General features: G+C 36.4%; 1 protein-coding gene across 1 annotated transcript in view; it reads left to right on the top strand.

Annotated features, from left to right (window-relative positions):
- The first annotated feature begins 3,176 nt into the window (after positions 1-3,176).
- The window catches only part of lmbrd1 (LMBR1 domain containing 1), a 60,352-nt gene continuing 40,252 nt past the window's right edge, over positions 3,177-23,276 (top strand). The window contains exons 1-5 of the mRNA XM_053230884.1: positions 3,177-3,328; positions 4,088-4,264; positions 6,996-7,059; positions 19,693-19,787; positions 22,651-22,718. Coding sequence (XP_053086859.1) covers positions 3,260-3,328; positions 4,088-4,264; positions 6,996-7,059; positions 19,693-19,787; positions 22,651-22,718 — 473 coding nt within the window. The 5' untranslated portion in view covers positions 3,177-3,259. The remainder of the gene's footprint in view (positions 3,329-4,087; positions 4,265-6,995; positions 7,060-19,692; positions 19,788-22,650; positions 22,719-23,276) is intronic.

The raw sequence follows: 23,276 nt of genomic DNA, 5'->3' as shown, positions 1-23,276 counted from the left end.
TTTGGAATTAATGACATTAGACCTTGTGTCATAGAAGGAGGCAAAACACCCTGATCAATAGATTCTTTAAAGACCATTAACAGAAATTCAGCTAGATCATCTTGAAATACTTTAAAAAATTCAGCAGTTAAGCCATCATTACCGGGGGACTTGTTTAATTTAAGTTTTTTATAGCTGTTCTATTCTCTTCCTTATCACAAAGGGCTTTAAATTCTTCTAATTAAATTAATTTTAATTAAATTAAATATCTATGTTATGTTTTAGGGGCTTTAAAAAATCATCTATTTTGTCAACGGAACATGCATTGCTGGAATATAATTTAACATAAAAATTTGAGACATATTTTGAAATAATAGTAGGGTCCTTTGTTTCATGGCCATTAATATTAAGCTTTCTAATAGATGTATAATCTCCATTCCTTTTCTCCAAATTATAAAAGTATCTGGAATTAGTTTCCCCTTCTTCTAGCCAATGTCTTCGTGATCTAATAAACATTCCCTTTGCCTTGATTATATATAATTTATCTAACTCAGCCTGCAGATTCATTAACAAATTAGAATTCCTGTCAGTATTATTACCAGTAATGTTACAAATAGCTTTAATAATTTCCTCTTCCTTTGATTTATTAGACTTTGCAACTTCTTTGCCTTTTTTAACTGCACTAAGTCTAATCTGAAACTTCATAAGCTCCCAATTTTTACAGTATAAATTTGTTTGTTTATCTTGATTCCAATATGTTTGTATTATCTTCTTAATTTCATGTTTAAAACTATCAATTTCCAATAATCTATTATTGAGTTTCCAATAAGTCTTTAAAAGAAGTTTCGTTATTCCATTTAATGAGAAGATAAATCATTTTGTCATCAGACAATATTGATGGTTCAATGGACACTCTGTTTGTATTTTGTTCTAATGAATTAGAAATTAACCAAAAGTCAATTCTTGACTGTTTAGATTTATCCCTATTACTCCATGTGCACTCTTTCACAAGTGGATGTTTATATATCCATATATCAATTAACCCTAAATTTTCACAAAATCTAGATAGCTCTGAATCAGTTGTAGATGGTCTAATTGGAATAGGGATTCTATCTGTCTTAACATCTGGGACAATATTAAAGTCCACACCTAGAATAATTTCAATAGCATGAAATCTTTCTCTTACCTTATTAATCTCATTTTTAATATCAGAGAACAAATCAACATTATATTTTTTAATATTTGAGGCATATACAGTACCTAACAAATACATTTTCCCATCCAAGGATACTGTTAGAATTATCCACCTACCCCCATTGTGGACTTTGCTATTAACAATTTTACCTTTAAATGAACCCTTTAAAATTGCAACTCCTGCTGAGTGATTACTTCCAAAAGAATGCCAAATTTCCCCGCCCCATTGTGACTTAAAAATTCACATCTGAAGAACAAGCATGGGCCTCTTGTAAGAAATAAAAATCTCTTGCAATACAAAAAAAACAGCCTTTCGTTTAGTTAAATCTCGAATACCCCTGACATTAAAGGAACAAAATGATAACGACATGAACTTTTAACTATCACAATTACAGAAGAAAGAGAGAAAAAAACCTCTTAAGAGCTAAGGTATATGTAACTCAAAGGGTGCATAATTCCTGTTAATTTACAATTTGACCTGGGAGATTATTCTTTTGTATTTTTTTTCTCATTCCCCCTCGACCATTGTCTTTCAATTAGTGCTTATTCTATGGTCAAAAACCATCAAAACCAAACTTTTATTTGGGGAAAATTTCAACGCCATCAGCAAAGGCTCTGCTCCCCACTAAAAAAGCTTTATGACCTTTCTCTCTGGCATCTTTCACCATGGGCCACAGGAGTTTTCGTCTCTCCACATCCAGCGCGGTCAAGTCCTCTGTAAACCGTAAATGCTGCGCTTGAAGGAATTCACAGTTCTTCGCCCTTTTCCAGAGTAGATCCCGAGTAGACCTGTTCGTAAACTGAATTATCGTTGCTCTTGGGCTTCTGCTGTGTTCTTTCTGACCTAGTCTATGAACGATGTCCGCATCGACCTGGCATCCATCCTTTAGTTCTGGAGCAACTGAACCACAGATTTCAATCACCAGATGCTTGAGATCCTCGTCCGTTTTCTCTGGAACACCATGCAGCCTCGAGTTCCATTTCCGCCGATATCTTTCAGCTTCATGGACTCTTCGTTCAAGCTTAGTCAACTTTCTGCTCGTGTGATTTAGTTATTTCCTTCACAGCTTTCATTTCGTCTTTAAAGTTCTTAACTTCATTCAGCACGAAGTTAATTGACTTTTTCAGGGTTCCAATGCTGAGCGTATTTTCTCTAATCAGATTCTCCAGGTGCCCTGAACTCTCATTAATTTTTTTGGGATAAGAGAGTTACGATGTTCTCTTGCATCTCAAGAAGCGACGGTTTGTCTTTCACTCTTTTGGGACGAGGTTTTTCTGGCATGTCATCCATATCTGGCATACGCTGAAGATCTTTCTTGAAGGTGTACGAGTGATCTGCCATGACAATGTCATTACTTGTCCCTTCATCTTGACTTTTTTGTGTCTCTACAGATTTACAGAATGGCACCACCAGAGCTGTTGACTGTACTCGGTTTCATTTCGATTCCAGAGCCTATCGTCTGGTTAACAATCCAATATAAAATACAAGTAGTCCATAAATTTTGATCATGAATTTCTCCCTTTGCAAATATTTGGAAAAAACACCCCTAAGACGTCCGTAATTAAAAGAGATCACCCACCTTGGCCGCCATCTTGCCGCCCAATCAAATGCCAAATCAAATACGCGGACCGACGATCCGCTGTGGCGACCCCTAACGGGAGCAGCTGAAAGAGGAACACCAGCACTGAGTTAGATCAAGGTCCGTCCCTTGAAGAAAGGGGATTGCCTGAGAGTAGCCGATCACAGCAGTAGAGACAGGCTGTGACTGGCGTCTTAAGCACGCTCACAACGGGCGTTCTCAATTAATGATACTGTTTAAACGTCACAAGTGCGGATATAGGAACATGAATGATCAATTATTAGTAAATGATTACTGATTTTTTTTTTTTTTTTTTAGGTTGTTTTGCCATAAATGTTTGCTGTGCAGCTTTTTATCTTCTTGGGAAGCCAAATGCCCCCTTAGACGGCGCTTATACCTATGATACTTTCTTTCAGTTTATAATTTATTTTTTCTGCTTCCGTGTTTGAGTTGTGGACTCGATCACGTGACTGCTGGTGCTGTCTGTTGCAGGAAGTGGAACGAAGATGGCGGTTTCTACAAGACTGCTAACTGAATCCGTGTTAGGGTGGTCTATTTTCACTATTGTACTGCTGGTAAGAGAAGTATATTTTGGCTTAAACATTATATGAAGCATGTTTCTAGTGTATAAGTTGACACTATCTGTCCAAATTCACTTTGTCAACAGGATGCGTTATAGGCATATAAAGGCAAAGGATGTTTTGTTTACATATCAGAGTTACCTTATTGGGCAACAAATTTTCCTTTTCCTTTTTTCAGTTCTAATTGCGATTAAATTAACCTACAATTGTCATTAGTCGAGCGGCTGTACATAAAATATATACAGCTTGCATGTAAAGCAGTATTACTAAGATGGATCTTTACTAACGTCATTACTTGACGTTAATTGTTACTAAGATTCAAAGTAATTGTTTTCTTTGAAAGAAACTATAGCTAACATAAATCCCGACATGCTTTGTTATAAAAACTAACGGATTGTTCTTGTCTTTTTTGTAGTCAACTCTAATCTCACTACGGAAACACACACGCAATGCTCCCGTATATACTCCATTTTATTGTTGAAGGTTACTACTGAGGGAAATGGGAGTTTATCTAAGCATGCTGGTTAGGCTGCTACTATTTGTGACCCAAAAAGCCTTTTGGCCGGCATGTCAGCAGGACAGTTCATTAACAGCAAGACAGTTTATTAACGCTTATAAAGAGAAATGGAAACTTATAGCATTTATGAATAAACAGTAGGACAACCTACATGTTACTATTAAGAACAAGAATTCCTATTTTCTTGCAATATACCACCTTGTATAGTTAAAATTCTCTTTATCTTCAACTTCTAGGTTATCCTGGCCTTCTGTTGGATCTACATACGAAATTACCAGAGTCGGCAGGAGAGTGAAGTCATCTCCACCATTACGGCCATATGTGCTCTGGCCGTTGCACTTATCACATCAGCTCTTCTCCCAGTGGATATTTTTCTAGTGTCGTTCATGAAGTATCAGAATGGTACATACAAGGTATGGTCAATATTTTGGAAATTTCAGCATCCTGAGCCTTTGAACAGTGTAATCATTATACAGTGACTCATTATAGACCGAGTTTTGCTGCTAAAACAGTAATAAAAATCAAAACACTGGCAGGTTTAAACACATCCTAAAATCAAAACAGAGCCTTATTTAAAATTACAAAAAGTTTTTTTTACCTTTTTAGTTGATGTCCTGTTTGTATTCCACATGACTTATCAGCCCTTTTAAATCAAATCAAATCAAATTGATAAAACCAGCCATAAAAAGGCATAATGTTATATTCTTAGCATAAACATCGCAAAGCTGAAATTTTATTCTTTAAACAAGACTGTATGTATTTATGCTAATGAATATATGCAGTTTTGTTTAGATTTAAAAGTACAAAGACTAATGACATTATGTGTGTAAATTTGAAGTGGATGCACTTTAATTTAAGGGTATTTACCTCCAAATGGGTTGAACAGTGCAGGAATTGCAGCATGTTTTTATAAGTGCCCCCCTCCCCCTTTAAAGGGACCAAAATTACAAACTCAAAGTGCAGACTTTCAGATTGAACATATTTAGCCTAGGCGTAGTAAACTTTTGACCTCAACTGTGGCTACCACAACATGACACTGGGAAAGAACATTTGTGCTTTTACTTGCTTGGTGGGCTAGCTAAAGAATTTATGATTTTCCCACCTCTGCAGAAAGCTAAAGTAAAAGTTATTGCATAATAGACGAGGCTGTCCACCAAAATCCACTGACCGGCTAAGGAGGCATTAGACAGAGAAGCAACCAAGAGGCCAAGGATAACTCTTAAGGAGATAGAGAGATCCACAGCTCAGATGATAGAAGCTGTTCACAGACTAACTATAGCCCAGACACTCCACAGAGCTGGGATTTATGGAAGCGTGGTGAGAAGAAAGCCATTGTTTAAAAATAAAACATGAAATCTTGTTAGGAGATGTAGTGAAAATGTGGAAAAGGTTTTCTGGTCTGATGAGAACAAAATTAACTTTTAAGCCTTGGCATAAAGAGCTATATTTGGCAGAAACTCAATACTGCTCATCACCATGAGAACGTCATCCCCAAAATGAAACATCGTGGTGGTACCTTTTGTGGGGATGCTTTTCATTATCAAGTGCTGGGAAACCCTAGAAGAAAACCTGTTTCTGTCTTAAAGAAACTTAAGACTGGAAAGGAAGTTTGGAAAGCTGTGATAGAGACATATCTCAGAAGAATTGCAGCTGTAATTGCAGCCAAAGGATTGTGTCCAGCAGGATCACTGCTAATCAATATTAAAGTTATTCTAATAACCTGTATGTGATAATGAAACATTTCTATCTTGAGGGAAGCAGTATTGAGTTTATTTGAATGATCGATGTCATTTTCATGCTAATCAATTCGTATGCTATAGCCATTGCAGTCTCCAGACTCAACACCATTGGGCACCTATGGGAGAGTTTGGACCAATGTGTTGGGCAACGTTCTTAACCTCCATCATCAAAACACCAATTGAAGCGCCCATTAAAGTAGGAGGAATTTCTTTGAAGGTTATCGGGTGGTTTCTTAACAGGCAAGAAGTAAAGTACTGCTCAAAATTCAAAATAATGGAAAAACAAGCAGGCATAACTCATTTGATGTTAAAATGCATGTGGTGCTGCTGGTCATAGAGTGAATGTAAGCACAAGACACAGCAATTTTAGTCGATAGTCTGCATTATTTTTAGTTCCACCTGTATGGCCTGCCACGAAATTCAGCACAGGTACTTAAATATGACACTGCTTGCTTGGAAGTTGAAAAAAGTGGAGAAATAAAGAGCTGAGCACTATCTGCACTATGTGATGGAAAAACAACATGACACTGTTGTTTTTTTTTTGTTTAATTTTTCAACTGACTGTATATACACCGATCAGCCATAACATTAAAACCACCTGCCTAATATCGTGTAGGTCCCCCTTGTGCCGCCAAAACAGCTTTGACCTGTCGAGAACATTGCCCACAGCATCACACTGCCTCTGCAGGCTTGCGTTCTTCCCATAGTGCATCCTGGTGCCATCTCTTCCCCAGGTAAGTGACGCATACAAGCCCGGCCATGTTTAAAAGAAAATGTGATTCATCAGATCAGGCCACCTTCTTCTATTGCTCCATGGTCCAGTTCTGATGCTTACGTGGCCATTGTAGGCACATTTGGCGATGACCAGGTCAGCATGGGCACTCTGAACTGCTCCGCAGCCCCATACGCAGCAAGCTGCAGTGCACTATGTGTTCCAACACCTTTCTATCATAGCCAGCATTAATATTTCAGCAATTCGTGCTACAGTAGCTCTTCTGCGGGAGCGGATCGGATGGGCTAGCTTTCACTCCGTATGTGCATCACTGAGCCTTGGACACCCATGACCTTGTCGATGGTTCACTTGTTGTCTTTCCTTGGACCACTTTTGGTAGGTACTAACCACTGCATACCAAGACCTGCTGTTTTGGAGATGCTCTGACCCAGTCACCACAATTTGGCCTTTGTCAAAGTCTCTCAGATCCTTACGCTTGCCCATTTATCCTACTTACAACACATCAACTTTGAGAACAGACTGTTCATTTGCAGCCTAATATATCCCACCCCTTGACAGGTGCCACTGTAATGAGATAATCAATGTTATTCCCCTGTCAGTGGTTTTAATGTTATGGCTGATTGGTGTACATTGCTTATTCTGTAGTCATTTTTTCTGTTTTATCAATTTCAGGACTGGGCAACAAGTAATGAAACAAGGAGGCAAATTGAAGACACAGTCCTATATGGATACTACAGTAAGTAGTTTATATAAGCACACACTCCAAAACTACATTTCAGAACTTGCAGTGTAAAAAGAACTATCATCCATTAATCTTTACGATCATATTTTATCATTTGATTCTACTATTTGAGTGGCTTTGGAGAAGCACTTTTTTAAAAAATGTAGATTAAATTATGCCGTACATGTTATCCAGCCTCAGGGCACAAAAGTATCGAATGCCAGAGTCAGTACTCGAGAGGAATAATTTTGGCATGACTACTGTGGATATAAAACATTACATTTAGCTAAGTGGTTTGCAGCGCTGCTCACGGTCTTCTACATAAAATGAGCGTGCATTCCTATAACTATAGATGCCGCAACAACATACATATTTGTAGTAATCTGTAGAATAAATCTGTAAACCTGCCCTAATGGTACATTCCTAAATGAGCATGAATTGCAAATTTTAGTGGGACAAGATTATTAATTTTGGCACAAATATTTTTGTTTTGGAAGCATACACAGGTAAGAAAAAGAAAATAGTGGAAAAGATCAAATGTTTAAAAAGAAAAGCAAGCACAAAAAAAAAAACACTGCGAAAAGTTAAATGGATGAAGTAATGGATAGGCCTATATTAAAAGCAAGTGAGCAGTGCAAATTTCTGTCAGGGTCATTTGATTGTTGGAGCTTGGAACTTTGGGTGCAGCATGATTAGCTTAGCCTGCAACATGCTAACGTCGTCACATTTTAGATAAATTAAAATTTCTTACTAAAAGAAGATTCCACTGTAAGGGATTGCTTTTTTCAGAAGCTAGAATGTTTTTAAATCACCATTTTAACTGTGTGTCACTTAGTAGAGGGCAGTACGAATGCTGATCCTGTATACCAGTTGTAATTTTTCTTAAGGTATGGGTTTTTCAATGCCAGTATTATTTTCACATAAGATGATAACCTCATAATTAATTCCTTAAAATATTCAATATGAACAGAGTTTAACAAGAACTATTATGTGATTAGACAATTATATAAGTATAATTTTAATTCAAGGATATTTATAACTTATAAACAGTTCCCACATTTATGGGGATAAAATTGGATTGACTAATTGTTTATGGACCACACTGTAGGCCCTTTTGAAAGAAGAAGGGCCTTTTTATTTTATTTTATTTTATTTTGCATATACATTACAGTACAGTGAAATTCTTTACTTTGCATATCTCAGATTGTTAGGAAGTTGGGATCAGAGCGCAGGGTCAACCATGAACATTGTCATTTCATGTGGTGGAGCGTCCACGAAACTACTTACTGTTACTACTTACCTCATAGTAACTAAACAGTTGTTCCTTCACCATCTTCTCTTTATATTCTCTCTTTTGAGGTTAATAATACAAAAAACCCTGAAAAAACACAACCTGTCATGTTACCAAGAAATCAAAAGTGAAAGTCCTCTGTAATGAACAGTTTCCCATGGTGTAAAACTTTCTGACTGTTATGAAACGCTGACACCATAAATGTCCATAAATGTTAAATAAACGTCTTCTAACAGGAATTTAAATAACAACACTTAACACTTACAAATCTGTTTATTATCAATCTTAGATTATGTGTTGTGTACAGCATGCAAGTCTCTGTGAATAAGCTGTTACTATAGAAATGATAATGTGCTGGAATGACAGTTTTAATGAAAAGTTATGTTTTGAATTACAGACACACTATTGTTAGAGCTACTGTTATAGAAAATTAATCAGCACCTTCTGACCAATCAATTTTTAAAGAATGTAGCAGCACTGTGGTATAAGAAATATATTAATAAATATCACAGATGCACTGAACATCTGTACACCTGGTATTGGCATACCCCCAAAGCGTAATCCTGCAATCCACCAAAAAGTTTAAAGAAGATGAGCGTTGTACTCCACTGCCGTGTAAGTTGTTTCCACACCCATATTCTGACAAATTTTGCTGTTGCACTCTAACCATTTCTGCATTCCTTTGCTAGGAAATGCATGTATTTCTTATTCACAGTTGTATTGTGGAATATAGAAATGGGGCACTTCTCTGATGCTTCTCAAGTTTTACTGTTTAAGTCATCTTTAATATAGCGCATGAGGATTTTGAAAGCACAGAACAGTATCCATGTATGTGATAAAGACAGTGAGGAGCGGTATATTGAGAGCACAACTTTGTTGTGATTTTCTGCAGAAAAGCTTCCACACAGAAGGACACTTTAGTTTGGCGAGCACACAAAGATCCACACCAGGGTGATGTATGATGACCGAGGAATATATTCCACCTTTTGTTAGGAGTGTATGTGAGTGTGCGTTTGAGAGAATTTAGGTGTACAGGTTTTAGGTGCATTAGGCCTACTACTATATAATAATATTGGCAGCTCTTATAAAGACCTCTCTGTTCATGTATGTCCAGTTTTGGAACTTGATATGATAAAAAAAATCATATCAATATCATACACACTTTTTCTCTTAAAACACATGGCAAAATTATTGGTAGCTTTACAGGATATTTTAAGCTACTGGCAGTAGAAACTGGAGAAATTTTTAGGTGTTAGAACTTTTCTCTGGTAGAAAAAGACTATTGCAAGCTACTCAGAGAAAAATAATTTGTGTAACCTAGGTTGTGCTGTGTCCTTCTTGACCATGCAGAGTTATCTTGTGGCAAGTGGCAAGTCAATAAATAATGAAGGAGGATTCAATGTTAGGAACAAAGCTGCATACTATGCACTAAATAGGGGTGTAAATAATACACAAAATTTAAATTCGATACAATATGTGGTGTCTGATACAATACATTTGCCATACGGCAAAAATAATCACTGGCTGAATATTGCCTTAAGTTTCCATTTTCAATTGATTAAAACATTCAGCATGATAGAAGTACAATAATAGCAACATAATGATGACATAATGTTTCTGTGATCCATTCAGACTCCATTCATTAGCAGCACGTAACGAAACAGTAGCTGTGCATTATAACGTAACAAAGTTTAACATAGCTAATTAAACATTAGCTGTCTTGCCAGGCTTTCCCTGGTGTGCAAGGTTAGCAGGTTTTCTAGAACTAGAACTGCACTTGAAACTGCACGAAAAGACCTGAAATTACCCCCAAAATGTTTTTGAAGTGTGTGTGTGTGCATGTGTGTGTTACTAGTGCTGGGTAATATGCTAGCATATTAATTAAAGTCAAGTGGCTTTTATTGTCATTTTAACCATATTCAGCTAGTTAGTACACAGTGAAACAAAATAGCGTTCCTCCAGGACCATGGTGTTACATAAAACAACACAGAACTACAAGAGACTACACATTACTACATAAAGTGCACGTGCAAACGTGTAAACAGCACAAGACAGTACGATAACTACCAAAACAGGACAATAGCCACAGTAAGAGACAGTGCAGCGCCGACTAGTACACAGTTCTATGAAAATGAAGTATGAAAGTGTCAGATATAACAGTAGAGCAATAGAGTAACTATATAATAAATTGCTGTGAATGTAAACATAACATACTATGACATAGTATTCAGCACATAAGCTTATACTATATATGGACATAGCAGTTATTGGGGTAGCAGCCAGATAGAGAGTATAGTAATGAGAGAGTAATATTAGCTTAAAAAAAGTAGTGTGCTTAGGAGAAATGTGCTTTAAACCATCATAGACTCCCCTGATTTGATATAAAAAAGGAAATTACTAGAAAAGAGAGTGTAGGCTTGATAAAAGTTTAAATGTTTATTACACCTTACATAAGTGATATTTTATAATGAATAGCATTTACACCATTGGTATACTGACATACTATTTAGTTCTACGGTAATAAGTGGTTTGCTTCCCAGGTTTTTGAGACCTTAAGCGCGAGATTGTCAGTTATGACCACCTTTTTTCATTATTAAAGCGTTATGGGAATAAATACACTTTATTGTTCATATCAGCATGACACAGAACTGAGTACCAGATGAAAGACCCATTCAACAATTAGTCTTTTATCTATCTAATTAAATACAGAGTGTTGATCAAAATGCTTCTTGTGTGTGTATTTTCTGTGTATTAACTGATTTGTTTATTTTGTTTTCTTATCTGAATAGTGAATAAGCTAACGTTATCTGGTTGGCTTACTACCACTGATCTGTGTGAAGCTGAAATTCTTTTTTAAGCATGGAGTGTGATGATGTATCTGAGGTGACCTTAGATATTTGCATCAGAAAACTCCCACCAAATTGTAAGGGTCACTCACAGCAATTCAGGACACCATATCTTTGAGTATATGAATGCAGCTTCTTCTCCTGCCTGTAGGTGGAGATCAAGCTCCATCCATGCCAGTAAAGCAGAGCTCCAAATAACTCTATAGCTTTTATGGGATCTACAGTGGATATAAAAAGTCTACGCACACCTGTTAAAATGGCAGGTTTTTGTGATGTAAAAAAATTAAACCAAGATCAGTCATGTCAATGTGAAATTACAAAATATAAAAATTAAGTGAAAAACAATCAGAAACATTTTAGGAAAAAATAAGAAAAAAAAAAAGTTGCAGTAACCTTGTTGAATAAGTGTGCACACCCTTTTATAATTGAGTATGTGGCACATTCAGTTTCACGTTCAAAAGGAATTATCATACACCTATCATCAATGAAATTATTCTGATTAACCCCAAATAAAGACCAGCTGTTTCTGTAGGATTTGCTTCACATATTCTTGGTTTGATCGGACTGCTGAAGCCATGGATATGGATATGCAAAAAAAAAGCATATCACTGAAAGAACACCATACCCAAGGTAAAGCATAGTGGTGGCAGCATCATGCTTTAGGGGCTGGTTTTCTTCAGACAGAACTGGGGCTTTTTTCAAGGTGGAGGGAGTCATGAATAGTTACAAATACCAGTCGATTTTAGTGCAAAACCTTCAGGTGTCGGCTAGTAAGCTGTAGATGAAAAGGAATTTCACCTTTCAGCATGAGCAATGACCCAAAGCATACATCCAAATCAACAAAGGAATGGCTTAACCAAAAGATGACCAATGTTTTTGAATGGCCTAGTCAGAGCCCAGACCTGAATCCAGCAAAAAATCTGTGGGGTCCCTTACAATTTGATGGCTCTAGAATGTTTTTGCAAGAAAGTGTGGAAAACATTGCCATGTCAAGATGTGCTATGCTGATAGACTCTTACCCAAAAAAGACTGAGTGGTGTTATAAAATCAAAAGGTGCTTCAACTAGTTTATTGTAAGATTTTTATTTATTTATTTTTTTCTCCTAAAAAAAAGTTTCTGATTGTTTTTCACTTTATTTGTATACTTTGCAATTTCACGTTAAAGGTGAGAAAAGATCTGACATGATTTATCTTAGTTTAATTTTTTTTTTTTTTACTTCAGAAAAATCTGCCATTTTAACAGGAGTGTGTAGACTTTTTATATCCACTGAATTCAAAATGTGAGATCTGAAGGCGCTTCCTATTCATGTTGATGTCAAACTTCTAAGTGATTCTTCTGCACGTAGCTGTTGGGATTTTGATTCACCGGTATTCCTTTTCAGCGTATTGATCACCTTTGTTTATCTTTGTCATATCTGTTGTTGTCAAAAACCTAATTCATATCAGAATATGACTATATTTGCTGACATGTAATGCATCTAATGCTTTTATGATTAGTTTAGTACAGTGGCCCTAAAGTGCAAAACACTTTAACAAACCAAAAAGCAGCAACGAATAAAATAACACAACAGCAAAACCAAAATCACAACAGCAAAACCAAAATCACAACAACATTAACTCAAAATGGAAAGGGTAGGTCCTTATTGAACATCACATGCTTGTTTCTGATTGTACATGGGGTATGACTATCAAGCTGTAAAGAAACTTTTTCAGTCTGCTGTTATCTTAGCCAGTGAAATCTGTTGAATGATTTTAAGTTCTTTTCTTCTGTTTCACAAATTGAAATGTTTTGCCTTTACTGTGGCAAAAGCTTTGAAGCTGTTCCAAGCTTCACTGCGGTTAAGCCAGCCGCTCTTTCTGAAACCATGGTTAATCTAGCTGCTTGTAAAATATTATGGGTGCGGTTTTTAGACACTTAGTGGTAATAGCGCCGAATTCAGAAAGCGAGTGTCCACGAGCACCTACACAACCAAACTTAACTTTCTACAAAAACAACCATTTTAAATAAATCAGTAACAAAACAAATACACAACAATTCACATAGACAGGCTAACAGCTTACATATAAAAAAAAATGGGCAATTTGATAGAGTTTAAAGAGACACTATAAAGCATTAAGCCAAATAAAAACAAATTTAAAATAACACCATTTAAGAACCATTATTATTATTATTATTATTATTATTATTATTATTATTATTAGCTTGGAGCGGCTTCAAACGGAGAAGAAATGTGCTGGGTTACAGACAGTTTAACTTTCACCTTCCCATCTCTTTTTCCCTCGTTCTCTCTGTATAATTCTTTCTCTGGCCCTGTGTGGACAGCAGAGATGTATAACCACTCTCCCCTGGTATTTTCCTGTATCACTTCACGTCACTTCACTGTATCTCTAATGCATCTTCAGTGACCACTTCCTCAGTATTTGCCAAAAGCAACTTGATCTCACTTCAAATCCAGACTAAAAATTACTAGCCAATAACAGATATAAAATCAAACAAAGTCCTTATATTTAGCTGTTACATGTCATTTCCGAATTAAGTAAGATTGGTTGATAAAAGCTATAGGGAAGTAAAAATAGAAAAAATAAGTTGCAAACAATAATTTATCCACTGCTATGGTAAGACCATGGGTGCTTGCTGTCAGAGTGCAAGGATTAAAAAAAAAATCTGTCCCTCACAATGAGAGGTGATGAACTTGGCCACAATGCACAGGGCTATAAACACAAATATATTATAAAATATATAATAACAGTGCCTCTGTGTTGTGGCGATACATTTGTTTCTAGAACTTATCAAACCACACTCAAACTAATACCAAACTCAACAGCGTAACTTCAAGATCATCACTGTGAATGAGTTGTAATATTCAAAAGTAACATCATAGTGTATTTCTTAATGAAGCTGTATTTAAAACACCATTTACATGATTTTCTTAAATGTAATTTTCCTAAAATTGCCTACGTTTTTATATAGTAGTGAACAGAGCTCATGTTGAGAATGGTAAGAAGTGCACATACGTATAAAGACCTCACATGGCTTGTATGGATGCTTAAAATAATGTCTCTATTTTTAATAAACATAATGCGTGATGCTCAAGCTGTGGACAAAATAGTCAACCCATCAACCCAGCTGTACAGTTCAAAAGTAGCTTCTCACAGGAAAGTAGACTTTTCACAGGAAAATCATGTTCCTTTTGACACATTGCTGTTCGCACTGTGTAGCATTTTTGCATCTGCCTGTCTTGTACTGCAGTTCAAAGCAGTAGTTCATAGAAGTCCAGAGCAACAGGTCAAAAAACTGAGCTCTTAAATAAATCATTGGTTTTCAGTATGCTCTCTTACAATGCCTTTACATTTTTTTTGGCTGATTGGGAGAAGGGAGGTGGGGAGATTTGTTGATAGGGGAGTATATAATTACCGTGATAAGTACATTGTCCGTATAAATGCATTTTTGGCTTGCTTCCGCTGTGTCGTACCCGATATGGAATGTTTACTAATAGAAAGTAAAGTGCCAGATGACTGCAAATAAAAGAGGTCAAAATACCGGAACGTTTAATACAAGAGAGCTGAAATTTTGCTTTATTCACTGGTCATGCATCCTGTACCAGTGGTTCTAGTTGTATGTTTTTGGGATCTGCTCAAGTTTGGCTATTAGTACTGTTGATTGATGATTGGTTACATGTATTACATCACACACAATGTGAGACAGTGTACAGCATTTTACAAATTTTAATGAAAACATTACTTTATACAGTGGAAAACTATATTACATCATAATTATTATTATGCCATCCCTTTATTTACATTTCCATCAAATTATACTGCCTGAGCTCAGCTCCATTTGCTATTCACATAAACCAAAGATTTGACAATTTGGTTTGACTCAGCCATTCCAAAACACAAAACTTTTTAAAACCATTTTAAAAAGTGGCATGACCTGAAAATTGCTGTCCAAGAATGTTCTCCGTCTCATTTGGGAGCGTTCGAGAAAATTTGCATTGAGGAATGGGAGAAAATGCCAAAACCAAAATGTGCAAAGCTCATAGAGCCACATCCGAGACAACTCAAAGACTGCAGAAGGACAATGCAGTAAGTATTGACTCTGGGGAGTGAATACCTATCAATTAAGCAGTGTTTAGATTTTTTTGTATTGAATTGATATATAATTATTCAATATAAATATTATATAATTATTTATATATTTATATTGGAATATAGAAATATATAGAAATATATTCAATATATAAATATATTGAAAGGACATGTCAATAATTTATTACATTTTATTTCTGTAGAGAGTCACTTCAAATGGAGCATAAAAATCCCATTCTAATATACTTGACTTTGATTTTGCAACACAGCAAAAAAGAGGAATAATCACTAAGGGGGTGAATACTTTCTGGAGGCACTGCATCTAAAGCATTTGTAATAAACACAGAATGTGAAATACTATCTATTGACATATATTAATTCATGGTTTCCCTGTATCTAGTGTTCAGTACATGGAAAACTCATTTAAAAATGTTACATATTCAGAGAACAATGACAGCTGTAGGACATTTTGAAGTGTTTGAGAAATTTAATTTAAAGTAAACTTAAATTAGGCTTATAAGCATAGATTAACTTTGTTATACACTATTATTTTTTTTTAATCTATTTTGGGTTTTTTTGGCATTAAAAATTTAATACTTTAAACATTTAATCAAATTTAAATATGACCATGATATACAACCCCAAAAAAGTTGGGACGCTTTGTAAAATGCGAATTAAAACAGAATGCAAAGATTTACAAATCACATAAACCCATATTTTATTCGCAACAGAGCATAGACAACATATGAAATGTTACATTTTACTATTTTATGAAAAATATTAGCTCATTTGGAATTTAATGGCAGCAACATGTCTCAAAAAAGTTGGGACGGGTTCAACAAAAGGCTGGAAAAGTAAATAATACTAAGAAGAAACAGCTGAAGGAACATTTTAAAACTAATCTAAAAGAGCATCTTGTAGAGGCAGAGTCTCTCAGAAGTAAAGATGGCCAGAGGTTCACCCACCAGTGAAAAACAGCACAGGCAAGTAGTGAAACAATTTCAGAATAATGTTCCACAACGTAAAATTGCAGAATTTAAACATCTCATCATCTACAGTACATAATATCATAAAAAGATTCAGAGAATCTGGAGAAATCTGTGTGCCTAAGGGACAAGGCCGGAAAGCAATATTGGATGCCTGTGATCTTCAGGCCCTCAGATGCCACTGCATCAAAAACAGGCATGCTTCTGTAATAGATATCACTGCATGGGCTCAAGAACACTTCAAAAAATCATTGTCATTAAACACAGTTTGCAGTGCCATCCACAAATTCAGATTAAAGCTGTACCATGCAAAGAGGAAGCCATATATGAACATGATCCAGAAACTCCACCGTCTTCTCTGGGCCAAAGCTCATTTAAAATGGACTAAGGCAAAGTGGAAAACTGTTCTGTGGTCAGACAAGTCCAAATTTGAAGTTCTTTTTGGGAATCATGGACGCCGCGTTCTCCGGACTAAAGAAGAGGGGCTAAAAAGATTTTTAAAAAACTAAAAATCCCTCCCTGGTTAGGTGCATTTGATCAGATTAGAGAGACATGTAAGATCTGTAGCAACACAGTTCAGTCTAATCCTCTATTACATCAGTATTCCTGCTGTTATGATTAATGCTACCATGTACACTGCCTAAAAGTGAACAGAGAACTTCCTTGTGGTGCTAGGAACTATTTATGAGGTGTGTGGGTATAGGCAGCTTGGAGTGATGGGACTGTCAGTGTCTGTAGGCGTACAGGTCTCTCTTGAGCTATGAGAGTGTGTTGCAGCTTAGTGAATTTAGCCTAATACCTTCCTGCAGTTTTCTGTGCCGATTTGGGATATCAGTCTTTTGATACAGATAATCACTCTATTCATTGGCTGGAAGTGCATCCATTTTCAAACCTTGCCTATCCAGAACTCACCCCATTTAAATTATTACTAAATTAAAATGACTTTTATGGCACTATAAAAATGTAACTAAAATTGTTGTGATTGTTCCTTGAATGTTCAGTGTCTTTAACTACAATGACGGCAGTGCAGGGCTATTTCATGGTGCTGTAAATAAGAGCCTGCACTCAATTTGCTTTCGAAGGCCAAATGTGTTGTATACAAATGAAGAAAATGAGGCATGACCTGAAAATTGCTGTCCACCAATGTTCAGCATCTAATTTGGGAGAGTTTGAGAAAATTTGCATTGAGGATTGGGAGAAAGTGCCAAAACCAAAATGTGCAAAGCTCATAGAGCCACATCAAAGACAGCTCAAAGGTATAATTGCTGCAAAGGACAATGCAGTAAGTATTGACTCTGGGGAGTGTTTAGATTTTATTTAATTTTTTATCTTTAAATAATTCTGAGGACATTTCAATACTTCATTACATTTTATTTATGTAGAGAGTCACTTCAATTCGAGAAGAAAAAAGAATCCCATTCTAATATACTTAAGTTTGATTTTGCAACACAGAAAAAGAGGAATAATTACTAAGGGGGTGAAAATTTTGAAAATTAGGGTCTTGAAAATGTTGATTTCTTTTTTAACTCATTAGTATAGGTCTTTATAATGTCATTATATCTAGCAGGTTAACTTCAGCTGATCTAGTGCACCAGCAAAATCTGTGCCTGTTTTTACCTATTCAGGTTAAAATCTTAATATCTAATATGCACAGTATGGCTTAAATGAAAAAAGACATGACACGTTATGAATTTTGAGATGCTTTTCTGTTCACCCCCATTGTAAAGAGTGGTTATTTAAGCTACTGTAGACAAATCTGCTGTTCAGTGGATGTTTTTTTGCACCATTCTGTATAAATTCTATAGATTGCTGTTTGTGAAAATCCCAGGAGCTCAGCAGTTTCAAAAAAGACTGAAACCAGCCCACTTGGTATCAGCAACCATGCCACAGTCAATGTCACTGAGATCACTTTTTTTTTTTTTTTTTTTTCCCCTATTCTGATGTTTGATTATCAGAACTGAAGCGTCTTGACCTGTATCTGCATGATTTTATGCGTTGCGCTTCTGCCATGTTATGGGCTGTTTGGATAGTTGCATGAATATGCAGGTGTAAAAGTGTTCCTAAAAAGTGGCTGCTAAGTGTATTTAGCCACTGGACAGCACTGCCAAATTAAACAGTGGGGCACTCCCACTGGTCAGTAAAATTCCACCTTGAACAGCAAATTAAACAGCTTGTAAAATAAAACCACAACTTCTATGTAACGTGACAGTATTCATGGCATATTTGGAAAGGCAATCAAAATGCAATTTCATCTCTTCTAAAAGTCATGATGTCATCCACCTATATGGGAGAGTCCAGTTGCCTTCTTAAATTATGCTGCTGAATCCATTTGTGCATCCAAGCATGTCTTTGTAATTTATATCCTTCCTTAAGTTATTTTATTGAGCCTATCCTCGTAAGAACTATTCATTGGCTTTAGAATGTTTCCTGCATCTGCGGATAATTTACTATCCATGAATCTGTAATTCCATGTAGTATTAGCATTTAGCCCGTTAGAGGATGCTTTCCTCCTGTGGGTAAATATTTTACAAAAATTTTTAATGTAGACCTTTTACAGAAGTAGTGACATAACAGTGGTATTTCATAGCCTATATTTTCTGCTGCTGCTTTTGTCCAGTACATTTTTTAAAGTAATCTTTATTTAGTCCAGGGGTGAAAGACAATGACTGTTGACTAGACATACAAGATGGCATTGGATTAGTGTGTAATGATTGGTTTGGCTTTAATCAGTTTTTTTTGCAGGAATTTTTGCTTTTGAACGTTTTAGTACATACATCCAGCAGGCAAGAGTAAGTGAACAGGCAGCAACAAAACCACATTAACCTGGACCAAACGTTGCACAAGAACTCCACTTAGTTTGCCACAGGAACCATAAAACAATGGACCCCCACTAACCAGACCCTGAGGAGCCAAGTTAATTATGGCCTGCCTGATTTCAGCTATCCTGTGAACAATAGGGCAAACATTACGACATCACTGACCAGAACATGAACCTTCTCAGCCCAAGAGGAACCCTGGCAAACCTACTGATTTAGGCATTCGGCCAAGACCAAAGACCCTCAACCATAAATCTGATAAACTAAGGCCCAAGAGTAGCCTCGGGAAAGCGTTAACAAAGGCTAGGCATGGAATGAGTCCTTTGTTTTAATGTAATAGTGGTGTTGTTAGTTGGCTTTCTATTTTTTGATGGTGCAAATATGGCATATTCAGTTGTCAAATGACTTGAGTGGAGAACCTTGTATCTGGACTTCTATATACATTCAGCATTATTAATGAACCTTCCAGGCTAAACATTGTAGCAGAGTTAATGGTTATTATAACTGCTGGTGTTCTGCTTTTGTGCCTGTGTTGTTGAGACTCACTTTAAAGAAGCCATTAACCACTAAGTTCATACCCACCAGAGATGAGTGACTTTGAATTTTGAATTTTTTAACAGCTCTGTACTCCATCATCCTCTTCTGTGTCTTCTTCTGGATTCCATTTGTTTACTTCTACTATGAAGAGAAAGATGATAACATCAGCAAGTGCTCGGTAAGATTACTGCCTCAACTGACAGGATCTGTTCTCTCCTTCTTGGACTGAATGGACTGTCCTTGTACAACTGAAAAAATGCTATTTATTATATAAAATAGATATTAAAAGTAATCATTTAGGAATTGAAATATATAATAAAAGCATGGTTTTCTCTTATTTTGATCGTTCCTGAGTTTAAACAAAAGAAATGTTTTTTTTTATTATTATAATTTATTGTACAAATGAAAAACCAAAAGAAACCAGAAATAATTAACAGACAAATGCTGTATTTACCTTAAAATATAACGTCACAAAACTGCACATCAGACCATGGGTTTTGATGGTTTTACAGCTGGTTATTTTTCAGTTTTACTTTCATACTGTTCTAAAGGTTTATGCTGTTTTTCTGACGGCAATGCACAGAACCCGGAGTTAGTATACTTTAGCATTGAGTGTCGAGTAAAACTCCTTTAAATGTGTTAACATCAATTAAAGTTCAGTGCCAGACAACAAACATTTAATCCTTCCAGAAGTGGAGCCATCATATATCTTTATTGTGCATGTCAGGCTTCAGTTCACACTGCCACAACTCATGACTCTTTGCTTTCTCATCATGAGTTTGTAATTGTATCATTCAGATTATTATGAACCCTTCTCACTGTGTACAATCAAATAAAGATTATTTGCTCAATGAAATAAGCTCAGAGTGCACAAAGCTGCTTTCTTTGTAGCAGGTTTACAAAAATGCTGCCAGTTGTAGCACTTCAGTGAGGTTTTAACTTTTCAATTATTTTACACTTCATTGCAATGTTCAATTACCTTTCATTTAAATGCATTTTGAGTGAGAGAGTTAAGGCAGGCTCTGTCACACAGCCAAAGACCTGCTGGTGATCATTTTTTGTCAAGAATTGAATCTGTGAGAGTAACCAAAATTACACATCTCTGTCTTCTACCTGCAAGTATATTCACTATGAGACAGCATCTTTCTAGGGTTGATCCCTCAATGACTCCAACGACACTCAGTAAAGCAACAGGAGCTAGACCATAGGAGGCATGACATGTATAAAGGAAAAAATAGATAGATTTTCTATACTGTAAGCTTCAGCTGTCTGAAGAGGCAAGAATTTAATAATGTAAAGATGGAGGGATGCAAGGAAGAAGGGCCAATTCATCCACATTAGCAACCTTCTGCTTGTAAAGTAGGCTTGAACACAGGTGTACCTATAAAAATGTGTTCTACACTCACCATCCACTTTATTAGGAAGATCTGGACATTCCTGTAGTTCTCTAATCAGTCAATCATGTGGCAGCAGCTCAATGCAAAAAAAAAAAAAAAAAAAAAAAAAAAATCGTGCAGTTACAGGTCAAGAGCTTCAGTTAATGTTCACATCAAACTTCAGAATGAAGAAAAAGTGTGATCTCTGTGACTTTAACTGTGGCAAGGATGTTCGTACCAGATAGGCTGGTTTGAGTATTTCAGAAACTGCTGATCTCCTGGGATTTTCACACACGACGGTCTCTAGAGTTTATACAGAATGGTGCAAAAAAACAAAAAACATCCTGTGAGTGGAGGGTCTGCAAGCTGAAACACCTTGTTGATGAGAGAGATCAGAGGAGAATGACTAGACTGGTTTGAATTGACAGGAAATAAGGAAGTAACACAAATAAACACTTTAGAACTGTGGTGAGCAGAAAAGCATCTCAGAATGCACAACACGTCAAACCTTGAGGAAGATATCCTACAACAGCAGAAGACCACATCGGGTTCCGCTACTGTTAGCCAAGAATAAAAATCTGGGGTTGTCATGGGCACAGACTCACTGAAACTGGACAGCTAAGACAGAAAAAAAACAGGTGATTTTTTCCCCCCCAATCTTTAACTGTCCAGTTTTGTTGAGTCTGTGCCCATGATGTTTGATGTGTACATTACCTGAAGATTTCTGTTCCTGGCTAACAAGATTGGAACTCAATGTGGTCTTCTGCTGTTGTAGCCCATCCACCTTAAGGTTCGATGTTTTTTGCATGCTGAGATGCTTTTCTGCTCAGCACAGTTGTAAAGAGTGATTATTTTAGTTACTATAGACTCCCTGGCAGCTTGAATCAATCTGACCATGTTCTTCTGACCTCTCTTATCAGCAAGGCATTTCCACCCACAGAACTGTCGCCTGCTCAGTGTTTTTTGTTTCTTGCACAATTCTGTGTAAACCATGAGGCTGTTGTGAGTGAAAATCCCAGGAGCTCAGCTGTTTCAGAAATACTCATACCAACCCATCTGGTACCAACCTCGAGGCCACGCTCAAAGTCACACTTTTTCTTCATTCGTTTGATGTGAACATTACCTGAAGCTTTTCACCTATATCTGCATGTTTTTTTTGCATTGCGCTGTTGCCACATGATTGGCTGAATAGATAACTGCATGAATGTCCAGATGTACAGGTGATCCTAATAAAGTGGATGGTGAGTGTATAATTCACCCCATTTTTATAACATCTATATCTTACATTCACATGCAAGACACCAAGAAAATTCATGACACAATGATTTTTATAGACTTTGTTAGCATAGCTCAATCAGCTAGCACCAAGTTAGTTAACCTAGCTAGCTAGCAGCGTTCATGTAACCCTTGTTTAACCCTTCCCTGTAGTCACTTCAGCCCTGCCACAGAGCTGCTTTAGTTCAGCCATGTAGTCACCAAAGCCTTTCTTAGCTTAGCTTCTTTTGTTAGCAGTTCAGTTTGTTAGCTCATCTAGCTAAAAATTTTAAATTGCCAGTAAAAATATGTTCATGTGCAGTTCCATTCCAATCATTTCAAACTTGATAAATTCCCAAATATATAATATTATTTCAACTGAATGCAAATAAATTGCTTCTTTCTTTACAGCAAGCAAAAAATGCAGTGAAGTACACAGTTGCATTTGTCACAATTTGTGCTGCACTTCTTTTGATTGGGTAAGTCCATGTCTCGCAAGATCCACCAGCTTAATGTCTGCCTGTGACTTTGTTGTTTGAAAGACTTTGGCATCTGTTTGGGGGTTGATGTTCTCCTGATGTGTTTCTTTATGAAAAGTTTTGAAATGTCAGATTTTAGTGCTTGTTAGTTACTTTTTGAGGACCAGTTAGGCTTGAGACAATAGTACAATAGGTGCTGTACAGTAATTCACAGTAGTAACTGATGATAGTTTCCATATGTCGCAATGGCTATCCAGTTGGATGATTTAAATGTCAGAAGAAGTCAGAAAAAGTGGTACCTTTGTAATATGTGTTTCCTTTTAGCCTATTTTTTAGACCTTTAAAACCTTAATAGCCTTTGTTATCTGACTTCGGAATAGGGGAACAAAACATCTTTCTCTGATGCACATTAGCTTCCCTTGTCCGTACTTGACAAACAGATAAAGCTGGGCTCGCCTTCCACACATGGAATATCTTCGCTTGCTACACGTGACCAGGAACTTCAATTAAGAAAATGAAACCACTTAGGGCTACTTCACTTTACAAGATTTTTATAAG

Source organism: Pangasianodon hypophthalmus, chromosome 28 (assembly GCF_027358585.1).
Source record: "Pangasianodon hypophthalmus isolate fPanHyp1 chromosome 28, fPanHyp1.pri, whole genome shotgun sequence".
NCBI lineage: Eukaryota > Metazoa > Chordata > Actinopteri > Siluriformes > Pangasiidae > Pangasianodon > Pangasianodon hypophthalmus.
This window is presented reverse-complemented; position numbering and strand designations above follow the sequence as displayed.